Below are 25,671 nucleotides of genomic sequence, written 5' to 3'. Positions count from 1 at the left end.
TTAAAGTAAATCTATGAGTTATTTCCTAATTCACAGTACAACACACATTAAACTAATATAATCAGTAAAATAATCGATAATTAGACCTGGAAAAAAATGTTCTGCTTACAACTACATGGGCAAAAAATAGGGTAGGCAACATAGCAATGTTTTAGGCCTTAATAAAATAGGGTATTTATTAATTTTTCAATTACAATGGTTTTCCTAAACCTTTCAGAAGAATAAGTATTTGTCATTAAAAGAAATTGACTCCTACAAATACAAATAAGATATTTTACTGAACTGAACGTTTGCCATGGCATCCTGTAAGAATAGCTTGTGCTAATTCAATCAAGCAACACAAACCTTATGCTGATTGATAATACATTCCAAATCTGCATGCACAGATAGTACAAGTTAGTGAAACAGTAAATCTTACTGTGTTGCAGTTGTAAGTCACAAGAGATTTATTTTTACAAGTTACCATTTGTAATTTAGAACTTCTTTCATGCTTACATACATTACAGTACTTTGCTTCACCATACTGTTCTACCAGTATCTAGGATTTGACATGCCTGTGTTTCCACATGGTACAAAGCTTACTTCCATGGAATAATGAAGAATACAAAACTGAACCAATATTACTGAACCAGTATGTATACTGGGTTACAGGACCTCGTAATGTAAACTCGTTTTATTTGCATGCTATTGATTTGAGCTAATCTCACTAGTCTGTTTATATCCTTACTTCAATAGCCGCCAATCGCGTAGTCTTGTCTATTGAAAGTATGCAACAGATTTTCTTCATCATGGCGTTTAATTCTGAAATTCTTTAAAACCGCTTAGAGAATAATGAGGCAGCGTTTAACCTGCTTTATCATATACTGGTGCACAGAATTTCAAACACCAATGCAGGTCCCATGCTGATCAGCACCTCTAGATGCAGCTATCTGTAGTGACACATTTACTGTAAATATATCGTTACAAATCAAATACTGCTTCTTACGATGGGGATATCAGCTCGCCAAACACTGTAATAAATACATCTGGATATTTATTTCATGATTTCTGTATCCCCCACCATTTCCCTCTGCAACAGAATCCCAGCTTTATGGATCCTGTAGCCGCAGGCATGAAAGAAAGAAGCTATTCCTCCTCATGAAGTTTACTTCAAACGCATCCTGAGGTAAATGCTTGCTTCCTGCTTTAAAGATGTTTTTAATAAGAAAAGCGATCAAATTAGATGGCAATTTGCTTCCTGTATAATGTGTTTCTGCATTGAGTTTTAAGGGTTTGGTAATTAATATGAAACTGAACTCACGTTTTCTTGCATTTACACATTCAAAAAAACATTTCTTTATGATAAATGCACAAAAATTTGTTCTGTGAATTTAGGGCAGATGAAAAGTAAGGGACGATGGCACTGGGTAGTCAGGCTGCTGCCATGAGAGCTTCTCTTCACAGTTCTGGCAGTGCACCACAATCCTGACCTGAAAAAACGCCGTCATTCAATCCTGGGCCTCTCTCAAAGAGAAACGCAACGGATCCAGAGAAATGCATGCCCCTTTCATCAGATATACAGTGTTGTAAATATAACCATCAATCCACTTAACCATGGCATGAACTGACAAGTCTTCCTATTCCCTGGCTAATTTAATTAGCCACCCTCATCTCATCCAATCTGTCTCTCCAAACAACAATGAAGCATAGCCCTTTGAGATACAACATCTGTTCCACAAGAGTCACCCTGTCTGCAAGATTTTAATAAACAGCCAACATGCTACAGAAATTAGCTGAAAAGGTTAGAAACAGTGAGATTGGTAAAGGTGGAGAAATGACTCTGCTGATAAAAAGCCAAAGTATATACATTATCCTGGTGATACTGAACAGGGGACAAACTATTGCCATGTTCTTTTTTGCATATGAATCTACTAGCGTTTTTGAACAGACAACAGTTTTGATCCTTGGGGCCACAAACACTATATAAGATAACCAACAACATGAATGTCATGATTTTAATCCTGTTACTGTGTTCTCACTATGGCTTGCATAAACATTTTTTGTAATACATTTTATTTGCATGACTTTTAATGTGAAACACTATCCGCTGCAATTTAATTTAAACCTTATTGTGATTCTCGTGTCAATTACTGTGCCCATAATCTCTTAATTTCATACAGACATTTTTAACCTTTCAGGTACTGAAACTTTTAGGCAATTATGAGGACCCACTGTATGTTTGTGCACTGGTTTTAATACCTCACTAAGTGAAATATATATTTATATGGAGGCCCAAGCAAAAAAGAAGGTCCACTGTCATACAATAACTACATTTAAACAAATTACAGTAGTTTGAGCAAAGAATACAATATCAGTCTCCAAAAGTGGTTTAGTGTGAAATAGAGTTGCATTAATTCTATTGTTCTGCCTGGATTTGGTACCAAGCAAAAACTGACATATATGTAATACATGTATAGTCCAGAAAGCTAGTGATTATACTCCCTGACTCTTGAAATACCAAGACTGGGCAATACAGTGATGAAGTTTTTAAGATTTTATTTTTAAAATAGCATTTGAGAGAGCCCTGTGTCCTAAACAAAGAATTGACTCAAAAGAGCTGTTAGTTACTGAAATTGTATCAGGTTAACTAATAATAAACACTTTTAAGAGATTGTTAGGTTCCTGCTTCAAGGGATACTGAAGATAGATAGTAAGAATGACTTGTTTATATTCTACTCAAACAGTTTAGACTTTTTGCTTGATAATTCAATCTGTGTTTTGTTTTTATTGCTTTCATAAAATTATATGAATAATCTCTGAATCTAGGGATGCAACAGAAAGTTAGGGAAACTCCTTTTTATGTTACTGATTTTGATAGCTTGATTCTGAAATACCAATATTATCAATCCGTGTTTGAATGGAACCTGGACAAGAAAGTGACTGGAAGAGTAATCCTGCAATTATCACATTACTGCCTGACTTTTTTTGGCAAGTCAGGAACAGAAAAAGAAAAAGGATTTTTGAAAACAATCTTTCAGTGGCTGACATATCATGGAAAAACCACAATGCATCAAAAACTGGTTTCAATTTTAAAACGCTTTGAAGTAATATGGGTTAAAGTGGCACAGTAGTAGTCGTAGTAGTTCTACTCATGTGGCAGAGAACATATTAAAAGGAAAGTCTCCCTTTCCCTACGTGTAATACTGAGAACTGGTTTACCTGGTGCAGGTCAATGCTCTGATGCATCCCTTTCATTACACTACTGATGGAGGCTACCATTGATTGGATGCCTTGGATTTATCTGTTTCTTGAACGGAACTGTAAAACAAATTAAGAAAAAGGAAATGGAAAATCTGATGAATAAGTTACCTGAACAATATTTTGTAAAAATAGAGTGGTATGCTGGTAATTAGCAGAAACATCTTGCAATTTTCCAAAAGCTTTCAGTCTAAATTGCACACATTGATAAGACTATTAACAGCCACCTTGATCATCTTATTGTAAATTTCAAATGTTTTGTCACATATAGTATTATGTGAGTTGCTGGTCCTTTGTTTAACATGAACTCTCCCCATATGATCCCAAGACCTCTCTGACAAGAGGAATTTCTCAACAAAGAAGAAAATCATTTAGAAACTATTGTACTGCTTTGTTTTAAAAAACACTGGGGCTCCAAAATAATTTAACTTTTTATAATAATAAAAAAAAAATGTCTACTACCAAGTAGTAAATTTGCATAGAAATCTACAGTTTTCCCATGGTTATACCATGCATTTACCATAGTTTACTTTATTATTATTATTTTTTAATATGCTTTATCATACCTCACTGGGCGTACAATGCTTATCTACGCTTTATCATGCGTTCACTGTGCTTTATTGTACTGTGCTTTGCGAAGAGTAACACCATGGAGTTATTTAAATCAGAGTGAAGTATGATAGAAATATGGACACCCTATTTAGTAGTTATTTGATCAAAAGTACTCAAGTACCAATATTTAAACTATTTGAATTAATCGCCAATACTCAACAAGGAGCAGAATGTCAGAAATGAATCTAAACTGAAACAAAGTCCTAGTGACAAAACTCAAACTTGAATACAGTACGTCAAGTGAAGCAAAACGACCTGGATGGGAGCGAGCCAGGACGGGGAATGTTGAGTCAGCTGGAGATCACTGACTCAATAAAGCCTGAGATTGTTACAGCGGGACTTTATTATTTTGTGTTGAGAAAGACTTCACGGAAGTCTATTTTTTCTTTGGTTAACTGCAACGGTGTACCGCAATAAAACACTGTTGAACTGGAACTTTACTTGACTGGTGTCACTTTGTGTATACATTTTTTCCCACACACTTGGACCTCCCACAACCACTAATTCGTATTATCATTAGTGGCCTATAAGCCAAATGTATACTGTCTCTTTTTTTTTTTTTAAGTTAGTCAGGGGTGCAGTGCTAAATTGTGCACAATTAAAAACCACCTGCATATTAATAGAACAGGATGCTTCCTATTCCTATACAGACTTTCAGATGAGCTGGAGGGGGTAGCAGCACATGTGTGCAGTCTATTGCTTCCAACATGTTGGGAAAACCAGAAATGTCATACAATTTTTTTTTCAAGGATTGTAAGTACACCCTGCTTTTAGGGAAAAATAGGTATTTGGCTGTTCGCCTCAAAAATGCACTGAGCACAACTGGCAACACACGAGAAATAACGGACGGGAAATGCCAGCAACAATTGCGACTGTTTAAAACATGCTTTTAAAAGTTCTTAAATTGATGCAATTGTAAGTGTCGTGAATGCCTGCAGCTTTCTTACATCTCATTATAATATTTCCTTCCCATTCTTTTTTCCCACCAGCTGCCACTGTTATACACATATTATTGACACATCATTTGCCATATTATATTAACAGTGCTTGAAATACATTACTGTATTTTGTAGGCACTAAGAAGCAGCACCCTGTCCTTCGAAATAAAGTGGAAGCAGAAGGACGAGTCATTATGGTCAGCAACAAATTGAAAAGGAAAAGCAATGAAATGAAAAATGGGGAAGGGTAAGTGAGGACAGAGGCCCGCTATCAAAACAAAAGGTTGGGTTACCTGGGAAGACCACTAAAGCAAATACCTATTTTTCCCTAAAAGCAGGGTGTACTTACAATCCTTGAAAAAAAAATTGTATGACATTTCTGGTTTTCCCAACAGGTTATTTATTTCTTAGAAGTTATTTAGTCAGGATTACTCCACTGAGATGCAAGCACCTCATTCACAGGGGCATCCCGACTGCAGCAATAAGACCTGGAAGCCAAAAGTTCTGAGAGCAATTTCAGACTAATTTACAATTTAATACGTCCGTCCCTCTGTTTCTCTCATTGCTTCTGACACGAATTGACATTCAGTGTGGGCCCAGTCCCGTCTACCATCTATGTCACATGCATGTATCCCACTGGCAACAGCAAACATTTTGCTTGGTGTAGTTCCTTTTATTATAGCGATCACAAAGCACATATTACAGGACACCTGTCTCAAATATACCAGGAGAACACAGCATTCTTCACTACTAAAGTTACCAGCTAGCCTTTAATCTTCTTTAGCATTATCGGCTTGACAGTATCTGATGCCCTTTCAGAGATCCACAAAGCTGGCTTGTCATTTAGGGTTACTAAGCCTGCATGTGTGGGTAGCACTTACTTTACATTACAACCTCAGAACTGAAGGTGGTTATTGAAAGCAAAATGCCAAACCTAGCTTGGCCAGTCCTTGACATCACTTCAGAAAACAAAATACAATGGGAAAAAATAAAACCTATGGTTTGTCACCCAACGCACAAACTGGCTAAAAGTCGATTTTCTGAAGAATTATAAATTATATATTTTTGTGTTTATGGCATTTAGAGAATTCATGGTAAAACAAGTTAAAAAAAACTTGTATACACAAAGTATGCAAATGTACAAAATCCGTAGATAAATAAATAATTACACAAAAACTATCAATGCGGGGTGACAAAGGCACGCTGGAAAGGTAAATGGTTTCAAAGTGTAGCTTCCGCTGTTGTAGTTAATACTGTAGGCCTTCCTACAGAGATAACTGGATACCATAGATGAGTGAGGTCCACTCCCTCTGTACAGGGAGCCTCTAAGGGAAACATATACCAAACTCCATACAATATCAACACAATCCTAATAATACACCAGCACACAGTGAGTGAACAGATTGCACGCAAAACATAATGAATTGTTTAAGGAGGATTTATCATATCACACGCTTAAGCAGTTGCCTGTATGATAAAAGCCCTGTTCCTATGGGAGAGTGAGCCCCCGCTGTAATGTATACATTCCTACACACCGAGGCAACAATAGACCACATCTGTGGCTATATGACTGTTCTGCCTAATCAACTAAACCCTAACAGAGCTTACGATAATAAACTTGCACTCAATTTGAGCAAAACAAAACAAACAAAAATATTTTAAGTGTTTTATTGGATTTCTGGCGCTGGCAGAAGGCGCAGATGTCATTGTCCATCAAATCAACAGTACAAAGGTCACTCTTTAAATCAGGACTTAAAGGACGTGTTGCTGTAAGAATACCTGTTAAGAAAGGGGATCAAGGCTAAAAGGCTAAAATATGCACAAGAACACAGTAATTGGACTATGGAACAATGGTCAAAGGTGCTTTGGACTGTTGATGGATGGACAACGACACCTGTGTCTTCTGCCAGTTCTATTGTCAATTCAACGCTTGTCTTCTTTCTATTCCTTAAGGATATTATCTTCAAGTATTGCTCATCCTTGTTAGACAGCTTTTTAGGTCTTCCAGTTCTGGGTTTGTCAATTACAGATGATGTTTCTCTGTACTTGTTGATTATGCTTTGGATACCACACCTTGAAAATCAAGTGATGCTAGCTATTTCACTCAATGTTTTTCCTTCTTTATGCACGTCAAGGTTGTTATAATAGTAGAAAACACTAGTGGAGGCGTTGAGTAAATTGTTGATGCTCATAATGCATTGGAGTAGAAAAATGCAACATGTCTAAGACTTTTGCACAGCAGTGTATATTATATATGTGTGTGTGTGTGTGTGTGTATATATATATATATATATATATATATATATATAGTGTAGCGTGCAAGGGGGAAGGCAGCAGCAGGGCTGGTAGGTGACGTAATCACACATGAAGACATAAGCCTGATTTACGCTGCTTGCAAAGGAGCCGGCTCTTTTGTACAGCGGTATCAGCATTATGCTTTAGTGCGAGAGGTCCCAGGTCCTGTGTGTGGATTGCCTCACCCTGCGTGATGCGCCTGTCTGCGTTAACCAAGTTTTGCTACTATATATATATATATATATATATATATATATATATATATACACACACACACACACATATATATATATGTATATATATATATATATATATATATATATATATATATATATATATATATATATATATATATATATATATATATATATAAAACACAATTCTGAATCTATATATACACTTAAAACTGGGACCAGCAAACATACAAAGCACCATACACTTAAACAATATATATATATACAGTGTCTTGCAAAAGTATTCAGACCCCTGACCAATTCTCTCATATTACTGAATTACAAATGGTACATTGAAATTTCATTCTGTTTGATATTTTATTTTAAAACACTTAAAACAGTTACTGTAAAAGGCAAAAGTTAATTACGTGGGCCTCAAGCCTTTAACTTTGGAAGTTTGTCGGCAGATAAACGTGCTGCTGACATTCCAGAATAAATTAGAATGGTATGCTTTTTATTTTCTTTGTGTTTGAAAATGCAATAGTGAAGATGTCAGCCCTCCTCGCTCATTTTTTAAGCACAGATTCTTGTTTTGGAAAATGTGGTGGGACAGTTTTAGAAAAATCAGATTTGAAATAGTGTAAGAGACTTGCACAGGATGATATACTCATGGAAAACTGCATGGCTTAAATAAATGCTTTTATTCTAGAAATAAATATTGTGCCTGCTTTTGAAGAACCATATGCTAAAAATTCAAAAGGAAACAACAGTGTTGTGATTTTCTGTTTCTTTCTGTGTTTTTTTCTACTATTTACAAGCCCCTTCTAACCAAGCTTTGAAAGGGGCTTTGGGAAACATTAAATGGTGCTGCATTCAATTAATTTCCTTTCTAAAATGTTCGCATTTTTAAGATGTTTTCTTTTTTCTTTTTTCTTCTTTTTTTTGGGTATGGCAGATTATATTATATATATATATATATATATATATATATATATATATATATAATGTACTGTATTCAGACCCCTGCCCAATTCTCTCATATTACTGAATTACAAATGGTACATCGAAATTTCGTTCTGTTTGATATTTTATTTTAAAACACTGAAACTCAAAATCAATTATTGTAAGGTGACATTGGTTTTATGTTGGGAAATATTTTTAAGAAAAATAAAAAACTGAAATATCTTGCTTGCATAAGTATTCAACCCCTGTGCTGTGGAAGCTCCCAGTTTACACCGATGAAAGAAACTGCCCTAACGAGGACACAATTACCTTACCATTGGCCTCCACCTGTGAACCATTAAAGTTGCTGTCACATTTTCTGGATAAAAAACCCACTGTTGAAGGATCATTGGTCAGGCTGTGAATCTGAAGGAAAATGAAGACCAAAGAGCATTCTACAGAAGTTAGAGATAAAGTAATACAAATGCATAGATTAGGGAAAGGGTACAAAATAATATCCAAGTGTTTGGATATCCCAGTGAGCACAGCTGGATCAATAATCAGGAAGTGGAAGCTGCATCACACCACCCAGGCACTGCCAGGAAAAGGCCGTCCCTCAAAACTCAGCACTCAAACAAGAAGGAGACTTGTGAGAGAAGCCACAGACAGGCCAACAATGACTTTGAAGGAGCTACAGAGTTCAGTGGCTGGGAGTGGAGTAATGGTGCACCAGTCAACCAAATCAAGAGCTCTGCATAACACTGGCCTGTATGGGAGGGTGGCAAGAAAGAAGCCGTTACTCAAAAAGTACCATCTGAAAGCACGTCTGGAGTTTGCCAGAAAGCATGAGAGTGACCCAGCTGCGATGTGGAAAAAGGTTTTGTGGTCAGATGAGACCAAGATAGAGCTTTTTGGCCAAAACTCAAAGCGCTATGTGTGGCGCAAACCTAACACTGCCCATGCCTCAAGACACATCATCCCTACAGTGAAGTATGGTGGTGGCAGCATCATGCTGTGGGGATGCTTCTCATCAGCAGGGACTGGGCATCTTGTTAAAATTGAAGGAAGAATGGATGGAGCAAAATACAGGGAAATACTGCAAGAGAACCTGCTTCAGTCCGCTAAAAAACTGAAGCTTGGGAGGAAATTCACCTTTCAGCAGGACAATGATCCCAAGCACAAGGCCAAAGCAACATTGGAGTGGCTCAAGAACAAAAAGGTGAATGTCCTACAGTGGCCCAGTCAAAGTCCTGATCTCAATCCCATTGAGAATCTGTGGCACTATTTGAAAATTGCGGTCCACAAGCGTCGTCCAACCAACCTGAACAACCTGGAGCAAATCTGCCAAGAAGAATGGGCCAAAATCACACCGACACTGTGCAAAGCTGGTACATACTTACCCCAAAAGACTTAAAGCTGTTATTGCAGCGAAAGGTGTCTCTACCAAATATTAATGTGTGGGGGTTGAATACTTATGCAAGCAAGATATTTCAGTTTTTTTTATTTTTCTTAAAAATATTTCCCAACATAAAACCAATGTCACCTTACAATAATTTATTTTGAGTTTCAGTGTTTTCAAATAAAATATCAAACAGAACGAAATTTCGATGTACCATTTGTAATTCAGTAATATAAGAGAATTGGCCAGGGGTCTGAATACTGTACATATATATATATATATATATATATATATATATATATATATATATATATATATATATATATATATATATATATATATATAATCTGCCATACACAAAAAAAAGAAAAAAAAAAGAAAAAAGAAAACATCTTAAAATGCGAACATTTTAGAAAGGAAATGAATTGAATGCAGCACCATTTAATGTTTCCCAAAGCCCCTTTCAAAGCTTGGTTAGAAGGGGCTTGTAAACAGTAGAAAAAAACACAGAAAGAAACAGAAAATCACAGCACTGTTGTTTCCTTTTGAATTTTTAGCATATGGTACTTCAAAAGCAGGCACAATATTTATTTCTAGAATAAAATCATTTATTTAAGCCATGCAGTTTTCCATGAGTATATCATCCTGTGCAAGTCTCTTACACTATTTCAAATCTGATTTTTCTAAAACTGTCCCACCACATTTTCCAAAACAAGAATCTGTGCTTAAAAAATGAGCGAGGAGGGCTGACATCTTCACTATTGCATTTTCAAACACAAAGAAAATAAAAAGCATACCATTCTAATTTATTCTGGAATGTCAGCAGCACGTTTTTCTGCCGACAAACTTCCAAAGTTAAAGGCTTGAGGCCCACGTAATTAACTTTTGCCTTTTACAGTAACTGTAATCTGTACCCAAGTTTCTGCTTATCTCCCTTTAAACAATTTATAAGGTCAGTCTATAACAAACCAAACTTCATTGAAGCCCTGGCTTACTACTAATCAACTCTAACTAACAATTAAGCATCTGAGAAAGCAAGTAAAAATAAAGTTAAATATTAATTAATACTTGTTTGCACAAGTGTAAAGCAATAAATGTATATTTTCTACATTAAAACAAAAACACATTTGCTTTAAATATAGTAGCACCGTGAAGGAGTAGTTCTATTTAAAGCACCTTGGTGGTGTTCCTTTCCCTTTTTATTTAAAGTGATGGTTTCCCTTTAAGTTGCTTGGAGCAGATGCTCAGTAACAACTCTCCAGAAATACCTTAAGTCAGCATATTCTCTAGCTGTAAGCAGGCTAAATACAAAAGCACATATCACTGTAATTAAACAAATAATTGAATGGACATACCCATAAACCCTGGTGCACGCAACTTTAAATCCAGTGTGGGGTTTTATTTTATTTTTGCCCCCCTCTCTTGGGGTAAAGGGAGCTTGGTTTAAAAAAAAAACAAAATAAAAAAAACAAATGCTGAAAATGTTCTTTGTCTGGGAACTCACAGTCAGGTGATTTCCTACAGGAATTCTGGTTGGCTAGATGGGGCTTGCAAACACTGGCAGTGAGCCAGGAGGCTGTCTGTATGCAGGCTGGAAATTTGCTGCAAACCTTGTCTTCACCCTCATATCTATAACACAAGGTTCATTTCCATAGCTGGGGGTGGGGGATGGGGGATGGGGGATGGGGTTGAGGGAAAGGAATAGACTGTAGCACAAGGCACAAATATTGCACCATTCATTTTCTAAAAGAAAGACCAGCTGTTTTTTTTAAATCATGTTATTAAACATCAACCCCTTCCAAATCACAGCCTCTATGACTCGTACTAAACACTGACCACATTATTTCAAAGCTTCCTCAAAAAAGGCAGCATTTTTATGTGTCAAAAAACATTTAGGAATTCCTACAGTCTAACCAGCAGTTCTATATAATGTACAGGGTTCTGTATCTATAAATTATGAGAAAGAAAAAACCAAACAAGACATCATGAATAGATAAATTATGTATGTATTTATTTTTAAAGCTTTTAGATTCTAATACTTAGACTATTCATTTGTTGTTTTTAATATATTAGTTCAATTGGATTGCAACAAAAATAATAATTTGTGGGGAAAAAAGCCATGATTTTGAGAGTTATTTTTGAATGTTTGGAAATAGTTTCACCTCCAAGACAAATTCATGACTACAATCTATCCCCTGTACAGCAGGGGGTTTAGGCTTTGCAGAAGCGGATAGAGTAGGCCCTGCTAAGGTTTCCATGGTGACAGATATAGAACATTGAACTGTTCACTACTTCAAATTAATTTGTTAACAATTTCTGACATTTCTGATTAAATAATTACCGAGGGAAAGGCCCAGTTAGATCCTTTTCTTATCATTATGTGATTTCAAACTTGTTAGTTGTTGCTGCATATGGTTTTACAGGATAGAAAAACAAATCTGCCAATGCATGTCTTATCTAATGCTTATATATAAACTTGCTGCTAAAAATGAAGATTAAAATCCTTCAACCAACACGGTCACCTACTGGAGTCTAATACCCTGGTTTAAATTGCCATTTTTCTGCCGCTATAGTTTGGCTGTATTGTAAAGGTCAAATACTGGTAACATGTACCATACTACAGAACCCCACTATTTGCACAAATTTAGAGCAGTGCCATTTGGTAAACTCCAAAAAAACATAAACCAATTCCAAATACTATTGACTTGACAGATTACATTTCCATCCAGTTTAGTCTTTAAAAGATACTTCTCCTTTTCAAATTACATCAGTATGAAAAATGTTTTGTATTCCACAGAACTGAATTATAGCGCTTCTAACTGCAAAACGATTACTTTTCTCGATGTACTGTATATCCACTAAAACCAAACAAGATCCCTTCTCTTCTGTTTTCTCTGTAATAATGCCATGGCTCAGTTAATGTTTAAGGGTCATCTCCCTAGAATGGGGTCAATGTTTATTTTTTTTCCACAATACTGTATGCCAAAGAGTGAGATGTAGGACCGTATATATGTTAGCAATACTAACAAATGCACTCTGAATATGCTGTAATTTATTCATATAGGTGTGTGTTGTATGTATGATGGAATATGTATCAACCACTCCATTCAAAGCTGTTGTAACTCACATGTGTAAGCAGCAGTGGGCTCCGCTGTAATGACTTAAACAGTAACATATGGATTACCACCTATTGTCTCAAAAAGAGTGCAACAATGTCCTCTTACAAAAATGAAATATTTTTTATACTGTTTTTAAAATGACAATGGGAAATAAAGAATTAAAGTACTTTGTTTTCAGGGAAGGAATAGATGTACTTAAATATAATTATCAAACACACCACCTGTAAACTGAAACTGTAATATTTTTCAGTATAGTGTGTTTGATTTGTACAGTTTACTCACCACTTCAATGAAGCTTTCATTCGTCAATAAGTCCAGCAGCTTTGAATTCAGTATGTTTTGTTTAGTCAGTGGGAGGGGTAGTGGTGAGTAAAATACAAACTGGACCACTGGATAGTATAGTACTGGGTCTTCTGTGTGTTTTCTATTTTGCTCAGAATTTGGCAGAAAATGTGCCACCTTTTTTATGAAGGAATAGAAATTACTGTCATAAGGTAATATTAGCTAGTGCAAATACCTCAAAAACAAAAAACAAACTCTGCTTTCAGAAAAGTATAGGAGTCTGAGGGGATCAATATCTGTTTTTATATTTAATGATTAATGTTGTTGGTCATAAATCAGTTTTTTTTCCTATCGGGGTCTTGCCATAAAAAAAGGCATCCCAATATCTAACACAGTTTGCTTGCCAGTTTGCTCCAGGGGCATACACAGGGATGTGAACAAGTTTATGAATATGGAAGAACAGGAACATTTCACAGCACAGTTTGTTTATTAAGAGATTTTCTATTCTAAAACCCACAACAATGCAATCTTGACTAATTATTATTGATTATTGATTAACTGATTATTGATTAATGTTTGGTTGGGCTACGAACTGGCAAATAGCGCTGTGTGGTCTAGTGGTTAAAGAAAAGGGCTTGGAACCAGGAGGTCCCCGGTTCAAATCACTGTGTGACCCTGAGCAAGTCACTTAACCTCCTTGTGCTCCGTCTTTCGAGTGAGACCTTGTTGTAAGTGACTCTGCAGCTGATGCATAGATCACACACCCTAGTCTCTGTAAGTCACCTTGGATAAAGATGTCTGCTAAATAAACTAATAACAATAAATCAAGTGAAAACTCCACGCGCTGAGCTACACAACAGCAATTAACATGTCAACAGATTTTGATGCACATTTTGATGACAGACATACATTTTTGAAGTGCAGCTTGGCCCGCTATACAAATGGTCTGTGATGAAAGCAGATATTGTGCTGCTGTCAGGACATTTTCATGGCAAGAACCAGGTATGAAATGAAAATAACCGGCCCCAAAAAAAAAAAAAGACAGTCGTTTTTAAATATGCATGTTTGGTGAATTATTTTTCATAAAAAACAATACAAAAAAATTAGAATGATTTTACTTTCACCCATCCTTTCATTGTTTTCAAAGCATTTAACAAAATAGGTGGCAAAATATAAGTACTGGAAGCGTGTGTTTGAATTGGCTGCAGGGACTGTAATAATACAATACTGTATGTAAAATAATTTCCCCAACAGAAAAAGACTAATGCACTTGGAACCCCTGTGGTCTGTTTTGTTTTTACACTCCATCACCATCCAGTATGTCCTTCTTAGTCAGGTCAGTGTTCAGGGGAAGAAGCCTCTCAGTGGACACTTGACTCGCTGTCTGGGATGTCTGGGGTCAAAGGTTAGGTAATTGCTGGTGTTGCTGCATTGACAGGAGGTGTTAGGGTCAGACATAGAGGTCTCCAGGGACATGGATCCAGACACACAATTAATTACCAGGCAAAGCTGGTGACTGATGGCCTCTTTAATGCCCAGTAGCTTGAGGGACATAATGCCAAGTTCAGCCTAATCTCTTTAAACAACCTTTTCCTAGGAGAGTCTAACTGAAAATAACTATGATGTCACAATTGCTGTACATATTGCTGTCTATTGCCAGTTTATCAAGCAGCTCTTGCTTAAAGGCATCTGTCAAAATCTAACTAAATAAACTGTTATCCGGTTGGAGTGTCATCCAAAAAGGCTGAATATAAATATAAGTTTGAAAATAAAAATAATTCAAACAAACTTTAAAAATACATACTTATGGAGAATATTGTAAGTGAGCCACCAATGCCCAGCAAGCTGTGGTAAATGTACCTACCATTTCACCATTGATGCAATATAATGGCAATATTTAAACATTATACCAGTCTCCTTTCATTAATTTAACAAAGTATTCACATTGCTCAAGTCATCTGTTCCAAAGACTGCAGATGGTTCGATCCATCAAGTCAGACTCACTTCGCTCTATATAACTCATTAGTCATGACCCCAGCAATGCCACTCATGCCCATTTCTTGGGAAAACAAATCTACAGTATTAAATCCAACTTCCAGCTGAGTTTATTTGTCATGAAGGCAAGTTTACAATGTTTGTTTTTTTTTCCCTACAAATGCTGTCTTATTCAGACCCTTTGTTAAGCATTAAACCACATTCACCTGTAGACCTCTATTAATAACTATCCAGCTTTTACTTGGAAGTGAGGCCAAGTATATAATAAGAGGCAGCTGTTTCAAGGCATTAGTAATTACTCTGTGCAAAGCCGGATTATTATCTGCATGCGAATGACTCTCTGGGTTGGTTGTGTATATTCGCCCACTTGTTGGTCACTGTAATGTAACTGCTGCCTTACACATGGAGGGTCCACACTACTCCTTTTAATTAGGTCTCTCCACCTTTTGGCCGATTCCTACCCACTTCGGTAAACACAGCTTCTGCTGTTCCCCCAGATATAAGCATCAGCTCCATGCCATCGAACGCAATACAAGGGATGCCTGATAGGATTAGATGCAACAGCTTAAAAAAACGCAGCTGGGTAAATAGTCACAGGCAGGAACTGGGGGGAAGGGAGTGGGGAGTTGGTTGGTGCTTTTCATAGCTGATCGGTAAATGGCCACTTCCTTTATTGCTATTGCACATTATTCATGTCTCTAAAGATCCACATGTGGATACAAGGTAAAAGGCGCATACTCACGAAAATGAACTAAATCAGTAATCATGCAATGTTATTTAAAGGTGTGCCAACGTTTTACATTTGATTGTTTTGAAGTTATGTACGATCATGAATAAATGCAGCACTGTATAACAATGTTTTAGAGCAAAGGAATTTAGATTTTTAAAATAAATACATTTCATTAACTAAATTAGGAAGTTTTAGGTGTAGTAACTATAACACACAGCGCCAGCAAGCTAAAATAATAGATGCAGAACAGATCAAACTATTTACCATTCAAAACAGAGAAAAAAAAACTGTACAGACCTAGCGGCTGCAAAAGTGTAACACACAACAGACTGGTGTGCGGGAAAAGACAATCAGCTACACTTTGCTCAGAAAGAGTTTGGCGTTTATGTTCTGTTATACAGTCACTGCTCCATCACAAGTAGAGGAAGAAATACATTGTGTGATTCTTTGTAGCATGGTCAAAAACATAATTGTAGTTCCGATACAATGTCAAACATTGTCATTATGGATTAATGATGTCATAAAGGATTGCCCTTTGCATCTAAACTTATAAGAGTAACAGGCAATAAAATTCCTCCATTGGATTTTATTCCTTGCCATTTTAATACGATTGTAGCGGGTCAAGTATTGGCCACTACAAACACATATTTTTATTATTGTTCATGTTTTTACTTTCACATTGCTGATGGCATGGGTTCCTTTTGGGATAATGGATTGCATTACTTGGAAGTATCAGGAGTATAATTTTGGTGATCATTTATTTACAAATGTTCTTAGTTGAAGCTTGTATGCTGACAGAGTGTAAATATTCCTGCAAGAACCAAGCACTGCTACACAATGCACTGTTTATCAGATTCCAGTCTATAAAACAGGTATGACTTAATGAACTGACTATCCTTTTTAATAGAGGAATTGTTTATATACTGTAGTAGAGCCCCAGTAAAGCTGGATGTGAGCTGATTTCTTTCCAATGTCAGCAAATTCAGCAGATGTGTCAAATTAAAAGCAGGCCTGGATGAATTTTAATTCTAAACAGCATCTCTGGGGGCATTTATGGCTGCGATAAAAGTGTTGCGCAAATCCAACAGAAAAATTAAATGAAGGCATTATAATGGTAAAGGGTTGTCACTGGAGTTTGAACAGATTCAGTGACATTGCTTTCATTGACAGCAGATATTACAGAAAACAGGTTTACAGAAAATAACTTGGTTACCTTAAGATCAGCAGCAGTTTTGAGATGCTGCTCTACAAAACTACTGCTAATAGTTTCTCCAGAGACATCTCCTCCAATGTAAAGAATAAAACTAAAATCTAGTTGGAACTTCCCTTTTTATACCCATTGTCGTCAAAGTACAGAATTTGTTGCTTTAATGTTTTGGCACACAATATTTTAATTTTTTTTAATTTAACTGCAGTACCAACCTATTTCAATAAATGTATTATTTCCCATGTTCATATTTTTTCTTTTGGAGATTATGAATGGAAGGGTAACAATAGCATGTGTCACGGCAATCAGAAAAACTTTGGCCCCGTAACCAACAATCAAAGCAGGATTTAATGGAACAAATCCTCTGGATTTCAAAGACAAAACATGCAGATTTTTACATCAAATAAATCCTTTGAAACTGAAGTAGAATTGAAACATGATAAACACATGCTCATTTCCACAAGTTTCAGTTGCTCGGTTCAAAAGGTAGTACTTTTTTTTTTTTTTTTTTACAGTGCAGGGAAATGTTAAATGCAGCCATAAAAAAGACTTGTTTCAATATCATCAAAGTACTTGCCAGTGTATAAACATGTGTTAGACAGAACAGGATACAATGGTAGGTAACATCTAAGCAGGCTTTCTCTTGGCTGAATATATAATCTTTCCAGCCAGTCAACTATGTATGGAATAACCAACACTTGTAGATCTGTATATTATCCACCTGGAAGAATCAACATTTAGTTTATACAAATTAGGCTTCAAACCAAGAATACAACAAATAGAACACATTTTGTTGTGGGGCTGGTTGTGGATAATGGTGTTTTTCCACTCCTAAAGTTCCTGTCTCAGTCCACATAACTGAACCATTCCTTGATGTTTTTTTAGAGGCATTTCATTGCTGAACTTTGTTGGAAAGTTTATATCGTGTGTGTCCCTGGCTGTAGCTAATGCATTTAAAACCTCAACTTCAAGGATCACTACATTTTAAACACAAAACACAAAAGCTCCCAGGTCTATGACTGCCCCAGTACAGTGTTTAGCTTCTTATTTAGTCTTGAGGCAAACAAAGGTCAGCCTTGGAAAATCCAATCTTTTAATGATGGCATGAAATCTACTCTTTGATGCTTTTTTTTTTTAAATCAGTCATCAAATTCTAAGACAAGCCAAGAATGTGAACTGCAGTCATCCAGATGTCTCTGGGATGTGAATCCACTCCAAGTATGAGCAGCCACTTCATTCCAACGTTAAGGATTTCCTTCACAAGATATTTTTAAGTCACAGCACAGCCGTTCTCAAATCTTGGGGTCTATTCAATAAGCCTTAATGGCAGCAGATCTAATTAACGCCACTGTTTAAATACATGTGCATTGTTAGATGTTTGCTATTTATAACTGTGGTGCGCATGGGCCTTGTTGAAGCAGTGGCAATATTTAAAACCGCAGTTGTTTAGTTCATGTGAAAGGATGAAAACACTATTAAGCGAAGATGCTGTTTAGAGTTAATTTCCTTCCCCTGTTCTTGTACAATCCACTTGCAACCAGTTCCATGTTCCTCCTAATCATCTTGACCCAAAATTAAAGTAATTGGCTATCGCTGAAAACACTTCTGATAGGTGTAATCCTGGTCTGTATGTCTTAAATATTTGTAGGCATAAGAAAGTTCTGTAGCAAATACACCTTAATTAATGAACAGAAATGTGCAGAAAGACAAGTCTCTATCTCTTTAATCTCTCTCTCTCTCTCTCCACCCAGCATGTCAAAACAAATCTGCTGGTATTCTGGGGCCTCTAAAAGGATAAAACAGGATTTGAATGTCGTGGCAGAAAGAACTAAAACTAATACCCACAAAAAAAAAGGGAATGCTGACACAATCACTCAATTAAAACACAGCAAAAAAAACATTAATCGTAATTGTTTAACCCATGTTTTTTTTTTTCTGTCATCCTATTATTATTATCATGATGATAGGGCACTTGTGCAGTATCTAACCTATCAGATTGTTTTGTGTCACTGCAGTTTCCAAAGAGGACACAGGGTTACAAAGGAAGACAAACGATCTGGGTTTACATTTGTGATGACGTGCAGTGAAAGAATGAACAAAATGGTGTGGACTACTGAAGCATTCCAGGGTGGAACGTTTCCTGTTGGTCTCTTGTGTACTACAGCAATACTGATATTATTATGTATGCACCATACCTCTGTATTTAACAACAGGTCTTCAGGACCACTTGAGTACCAAAATATACTTTTGTACCGTACACCATTATTCAGATGAATGTATAATACATACATGTATTTTTTATATTATAAAGTGTATGTCTTGGTATAAAACTTCAGAAGGTTTAAGTAATACTCACACAGATGAGAAATTTCTCATACAGATGAGAAACCAAATAAAACAAACCTACATATTCATTTTTTCCACTAGAATGTAATAAAAATGATTGTTTTACATAAACAAAACAACAATTCAATTCGTTTAATGGGGACAGCACATTTCTGATGAATACATAAATAGAGGAACATATTTACCATTCAAAAATACTATTTTTTGAAAATTGTTTTCAAAATTGTCTTCCACTTAAATATGTACATAAATGTAGATAAACAATTCTAACATTAGGAAGCTTGGCAACAAAAATATTCATTAGCAGATTACAAAAGCATTACTTTATTGTCAGCATTTTTAAGTAACCTTTAAAGAATGACAACATCTTGAATAAACAAAAGCGCTGCCCAGTTTGAAAGGCCTTAAGGAAATTGTGCTCTTGTGTGTGCTGATTAAGAGATAAGCTGAAGATACAAATAACCACTGCACAACCACAGTTTACTGATAACCTGTGAGTGTACAGGTGTCACGTTTCCACTGGCTGACAGAAAAGTGTCCACCTAGTGTGCAGTTAATATTGAGTTAACGCTTAAGGCACAGAACTGAGAAAAAAAAATGTCAAACTGAGTTATGTAGAAGACCATTTCTGTAATTGTAAAAGTTATTGTATAAAAAACATAAATGCAGCTTTGTCAAATGAATGTACTACTATGACTACTACTAATAATAAATACTGAACCCTTCATAGTTAAATAAACTTAAAAATAATTCCTTAACATTTTTGAGAAAAGCACTTACAATGATAACATTGTAATTGATCTCATTAACACCTCAGTTTTAGACCACTTGGTTGCACTGAGGTTACTTGCTGTCTGTACATCTCGATCCTTCATGCAAGCTTCAGGTGTTTTTGTAAATGTGTTGTTTCTAGTGATTTGATTTGCTAATCTGCTTGCTGAATTGTAAATGTCTAATACTGCTACAACTGTTCCGGTAGTGCTATTGCTATAATACAGAGCTGCCCCGTCAATCCCAGGTGGGGGACACTGCTGCTGTACCCTTGAGCAAGGTACTTTACCTAGACTGCTCCAGTAAAAACCTATCTGTATAAATGGGTAATTGTATGTAAAAATAATGTAATATCTTGTAACAATTGTAAGTCGCCCTGGATAAGGGCGTCAGCTAAGATATAAATAATAATAATAATAATAATAATCTGAGGCACATTATAAATCGAGAGCCTTATAGCGAGGGAGCACTGTATAAAAAAAAAAAAATCTACATTTCACAATGTACGGTCAGCTAATTACTGTATGCAAGTAGTTCCAGAGTATGGGTGAAAGTGTCACTGGCACACAGCTTAGATCTATTTTTCTGTCAGTTTGGAAGCTCTCCAAAACACTGCTGCTCGATCAGCAAGGCGCAGGATTCAATCATGACAGCACATCTGCGAGGACAGGCTTGACCTTCGCCAAGCTCAGGCAGGGCACATTAGCTATTTCTTCATACATAAGGGCTGGGCGGCATTTGGATTGACAATGAAATATTTCAGCAGAGCTCTTAGTTAGAGATCTTAATGAATTAAGATCTTTAGTAGTGCTGCACGGTCTCATTATTTAATGTTCGGATCGAGCTCTCCACAGAAATCAGGTGCTGACAGTCAGGTGTGCGTCACTGGTGTTTCTTCAGATTTTTACCTTGGAATGGTAAATTAGACCAGTCAACACCAATGACCCTCACCCCTGGAGAGCTTGACCTAAATAATCAAATAATCGGTTTGTGCAGCTCTCATCTGCAGGCTGTTGGGACTTGTTAAATTGGTTCTGGTCACCTCAGCCTAGTTGTACAAGTATACAAGTGCCCACCACAATCACGATAACACCTGTAAAACTGTTTGCTTTGTAACAAGCGCCTAAGAGAGACAGAGGATTAAATATGCATGGAAACTGGATTCAGGCACATTAGGAAGGCAGTGTAGAGAAGATCGTACCTGATCTAGTGTTGGTATATAGGATTTCAGATCTCAGTTTTGTTTATGTAATCACAGACAAAAATGAACAAGCTTTGACAACTAATTTAATTCAAAACTGTGGCCAGCAGATAGTGAATTCCACAGCAAGCAGATTCCATATCTGAGAGACATTCTTGACCACCTATCGGCTTTAATGACAGACTGAAACTTATGAGAGTTAATGACCACAGCGTGCTCCTCATTCACAACACAGCCATTTTTAAACATGTTCCTCAACTGAATATAAGATAACTCAGCTGTTTCTTTTTCAACCTCTCAAGCTGAGGTCTTGAGTGTTTAATTGCAGTATTATAACAGGGTCTGCTTTTATCAACATCACAACAATTGTCCTTCGTGGCAGCAGCATCACCAGCTATCTCATGATAATCAACAACACACAGCCAATCCCATACGGGGCAGCAGTGTGGAGTAGTGGTTAGGGCTCTGGACTCTTGACCGGAAGGTTGTGGGTTCAATCCCCAATGGGGGACACTGCTGTTGTACCCTTGAGCAAGGTACTTTACCTAGATTGCTCCAGTAAAAACCCAACTGTATAAATGGGTAATTGTATGTAAAATAATGTGATATCTGTATAATGTGAAATAATGTATAATGTGATACCTTGTAACAATTGTAAGTCGCCCTGGATAAGGGCGTCTGCTAAGAAATAAATAATAATAATACTGTACAATGTATTACTAATGAAGTCAAAACAGACAGTCCATCTTATATTCTTCATGAACAATAAAACTCAAGTAAGATATTAATACTAGTTAGTGCTAGGGCAATGGTATTTACATGTCATAAACTTATTTTAAAGTTTGAATGAATATTCAAATATCTCATTTAAATGATCTGGAAGAATACAATTACTGCACTACAATAGGGAAAATGCACATAAAAGTAAAATTATACCCTGTACCCTGCCAAATGAAACACCCTTCGGTAGACTACAGCGTGTTTGATTTATTTCAGATGTTAGGTAATATGTTGCATATAACACTGGTGAATGGCTTAATTCACAATGGTTAAAGGCTATATGTGAATCCACATTATGACTGACACTTTTAGCAAACATGAACATAGTATTTTTTGCTTATGAACACATTTCAAGCAAATTTTAATATTTTAATATTTTAATATATTTGTCCTAGCACTTATTACAATCTCATCTCAGAAACAGACTGTAGTCATCTACACTGTCGGCCAGCTGGCGGACACCAAATGAGCTGTAATTTGCAAACTAAATAGGATATAGTACTAAATAGGATATAGTACTAAATAGGATATAGTACTTAGGATATAGCACATTAACGTTTTTTAAGCATTTTAAAACGTTTTGCAAGAGGAGACCTTTCTAACACAGACAATGGCCATTGGTACCCCTTGTAGATGGGTCCATCACAATCCAACTAATGTTTGCCAATTGAATAGCTCAGATTTAAAAAGATACAAAACTCACAAGAGTAATTATGTTTTCTCTAAAGTACAAAAATATCTTAAAATGTATGTAGGGGGTTAAATGTTTGCTAGTAACCTGTTTTTATGGCCAGTGTATTCTCTTTTAGATCAGTGTAGTATATAGTATGCTATATAATTTAAGTAAGCACAACTAAAATGTAATATGTTTGACCCTCTATTAACGTTTCCAAAAGTGGATTACATACCTTTAATTGGTAAGCCGCTCAATAACAGCTGTATCATGTCCTTTGGTTTTCCATTTGAATGACTCAAAGTCGACGAAAAAGATACAATCAAACACTGACTGACTGAATCAGCCCGGACAACATACAAACAGAAAAACGAGAACATGGATATCCTTCATGCTTGGCAACAATCACACAAACACTCAAATAAATGGTACCGTCATGAGATATCAACTGATCCATCAAATACACTTGGCTTTAAACTCTGATATACCTTCCGTTGAGCAAATTGTTCCCTACAAGTTGACAGAGGTGCTTTGTTTTTGTTTTTTTAGGATCCCTCACTAGTTTGCCTCACAGACTGTCAATCGATTTACTCACCTCCATCTTCCATTTGGCCAGCCACTCATCACTCTTCCTCTTGTTAATGTAAAAAGGGTCCCCGGCCTGGAAGGTTATTCTCTGCATGGGCCTCTGACGTAGGCTGGTTTTCCAGCCCAGTCCCCCACGAAGCCTGGCTCGAGTTCCCTGCTCAAAGGGATAAAAAGAACACGGGAAAATAAATACACCATTGAGTAGTGTTTTCCCTTACCAAAAAGAAAGCAGACTGTTCCAAACACTGCTGGGATCGCCATCGCCAAATGGTGACTCCAGGGTCTGAAAAGTGCTGAAATAGCTGAATGGGTGCACCTAAAGTTTAGTGAAAATTGTCCTCACATTGAGGAATTCACTATAAGTAAGGAAGTGGAATTTTGTTTGTAGAACAAAGCACTACAAATATGCCATGAGTGGCCAAGTGTCCATGGAATAAGATGCACGGTGGCTTTTTTATTGCCACCTATGCATTAATAAATAGTTTAATCTTGATTGCTTTTTGTTGATTTCCTGAGCAATGTTGACTCCACTGCATGCGTTTTGGTCTTTCCACCACAACACAGGATGCAAGGGGAGATCTTTTATAGGAAAACCAAGTGTATTTGATGTTTTCAATTAATATACCATTTAGTACCATTCATTTTAAACATACAGTTATCATTCAGGACAATCAGGCGACTGTTTCCTTGTCTCAATGAAGTACCACAGAACATGTTTTCAAGGACGCATTCAGAAGCACAGATGGATCACCATGCAAACAACGAAGGAAACGCAGACGCCCCTTATTGATTCTTCTCCTGACTGATGTTTAGCACTATGAACCTGTCGATTCCTGTGTATTACACTGGTCCTACATTTATGATCACTGCTTTAACAGAGATAATAACTCTCCAGCACTCGATAAAGCGTAAAGTGCAACCTCTTTCCCCTTGGAAACAGCTCAAACCAAAAGAAGCACCTTCTCCATAGAAGTACCAGCTACTCTACAGACAGATATCAACATCAAAATGCTCGAGAAGAGCCACATTGAGAGTTTTCGGCTGCATTAAAGAAGTGGGGTGCCACACTTCTGAAAGGCACTATAGTACACAGCCTCTCAACCCACTTATGTTGCATTAATATGCAGCATTACAACAAATATTTTGTTGGGCAATTTATGAGCCTATGGGCAAAATAAAAACTGCAACGCAAGGCTTATCGGAAGCAAAATGCTCTTACATAATTTATACTATGCTTTCTGAGGTTCAACACGTCTTGTGGATAACTTCATAACCTACAACTGCTGCAGGTAATAGTGTCACAATGTAACCTGTAATGGTAACAGGCTCCAGCAGCTGAAACTACCCTTTGAGTGTAAAAACAGTATCTTTCCGATGATGTAATGTGGTCGGCAGAGAGAGAGATAAATCCAATTTCATTACTAAAGCGAGCATGATGGTGAAACAGGAATTTATTGGGCCAAGGTGAATGGGCACCTGTCTCTGCCGGTCTGCATTGTTCTCCGGACGCCAGTCCATAACACGCTCATACCTGTGTGTCTCCTTGTTCTTGTCTGACAGCCACTTTGATGGAGAGCTGGGAAATCAAAGGTTAAGTACAGTACCGCCTTAGGCAGTTAGAGATACCACAACTCTCTTTGCAGTGTTTAGAAAATAAAGTATTAGGTAATATAACTCTAAAGATATCCTTTATCTGGCCTATTCACAATATTTTTATATTAATGGAGTTCAGGCTAATATATTATTTAATAAGTTGAGCCAACAATAGAGGCTATTTGAAAAAGAAAATACTGTATGGTACAGTATTAGAGACACAGTGAAAAATGAGGAATCTCTTGACATGTATTTCCCACAATGTGCACACTGTTGTTGCTTGTAATTATAGACGTGCACAAATAGGTACGTACCCAGCATTGTCAAAGGGATTCTCTCATCACCTTACATGCTGAAACAGTATTTTGCAGTAATATTCAAGCCCACTCCAGAAGGCATTGTCTGCCAGCTACCCAACTGTGACGACAGATAACAGGAGACAATGTCAGTTAATAACTGCTGCAGACAGCATTACGGAATGAACCAAAAAAAAAAATTGTTGTGGCTATATAAAGATATGGCCTAGAGGGCTATACTGTAAACCTGACTGAGAAGGTTTATAATATTTGTTATTTATACAACAGATCAAATGAGACCAAAAAATGTAATGTATCCCAGAGTTCCATGTGTTGATCTTAACATCTATAAAGTATGCCCACCACCCCCTTTACTAAAAATGTCTTCAACTTCCAGGAAACAAGTCAAACTGAATTATTATAACCGTGAAGTAAGTACAGTACACCGTTGCTATAACAGCCTTCATTATAACCCCAAATAAAAAAAACACAAA

General features: G+C 36.6%; 1 protein-coding gene across 6 annotated transcripts in view; it reads right to left on the bottom strand.

The window, feature by feature from the left end:
• The window catches only part of LOC117411349 (DNA (cytosine-5)-methyltransferase 3A-like), a 228,168-nt gene that overhangs the window by 51,009 nt on the left and 151,488 nt on the right, over positions 1-25,671 (bottom strand). For 4 of the 6 annotated variants that reach the window (XM_059025742.1, XM_059025744.1, XM_059025746.1 and 1 more), the window contains one exon: positions 23,296-23,445. The exons of 1 other annotated variant lie outside the window; for it this stretch is intronic. In XM_059025742.1, the coding sequence (XP_058881725.1) occupies positions 23,296-23,445 (150 nt within the window). The remainder of the gene's footprint in view (positions 1-23,295; positions 23,446-25,671) is intronic. One more of the 6 variants, XM_059025743.1, reaches the window with a different exon arrangement.

The sequence above is a fragment of the Acipenser ruthenus genome, chromosome 6, assembly GCF_902713425.1.
Source record: "Acipenser ruthenus chromosome 6, fAciRut3.2 maternal haplotype, whole genome shotgun sequence".
Classification (NCBI taxonomy): Eukaryota; Metazoa; Chordata; class Actinopteri; order Acipenseriformes; family Acipenseridae; genus Acipenser; species Acipenser ruthenus.
This window is presented reverse-complemented; position numbering and strand designations above follow the sequence as displayed.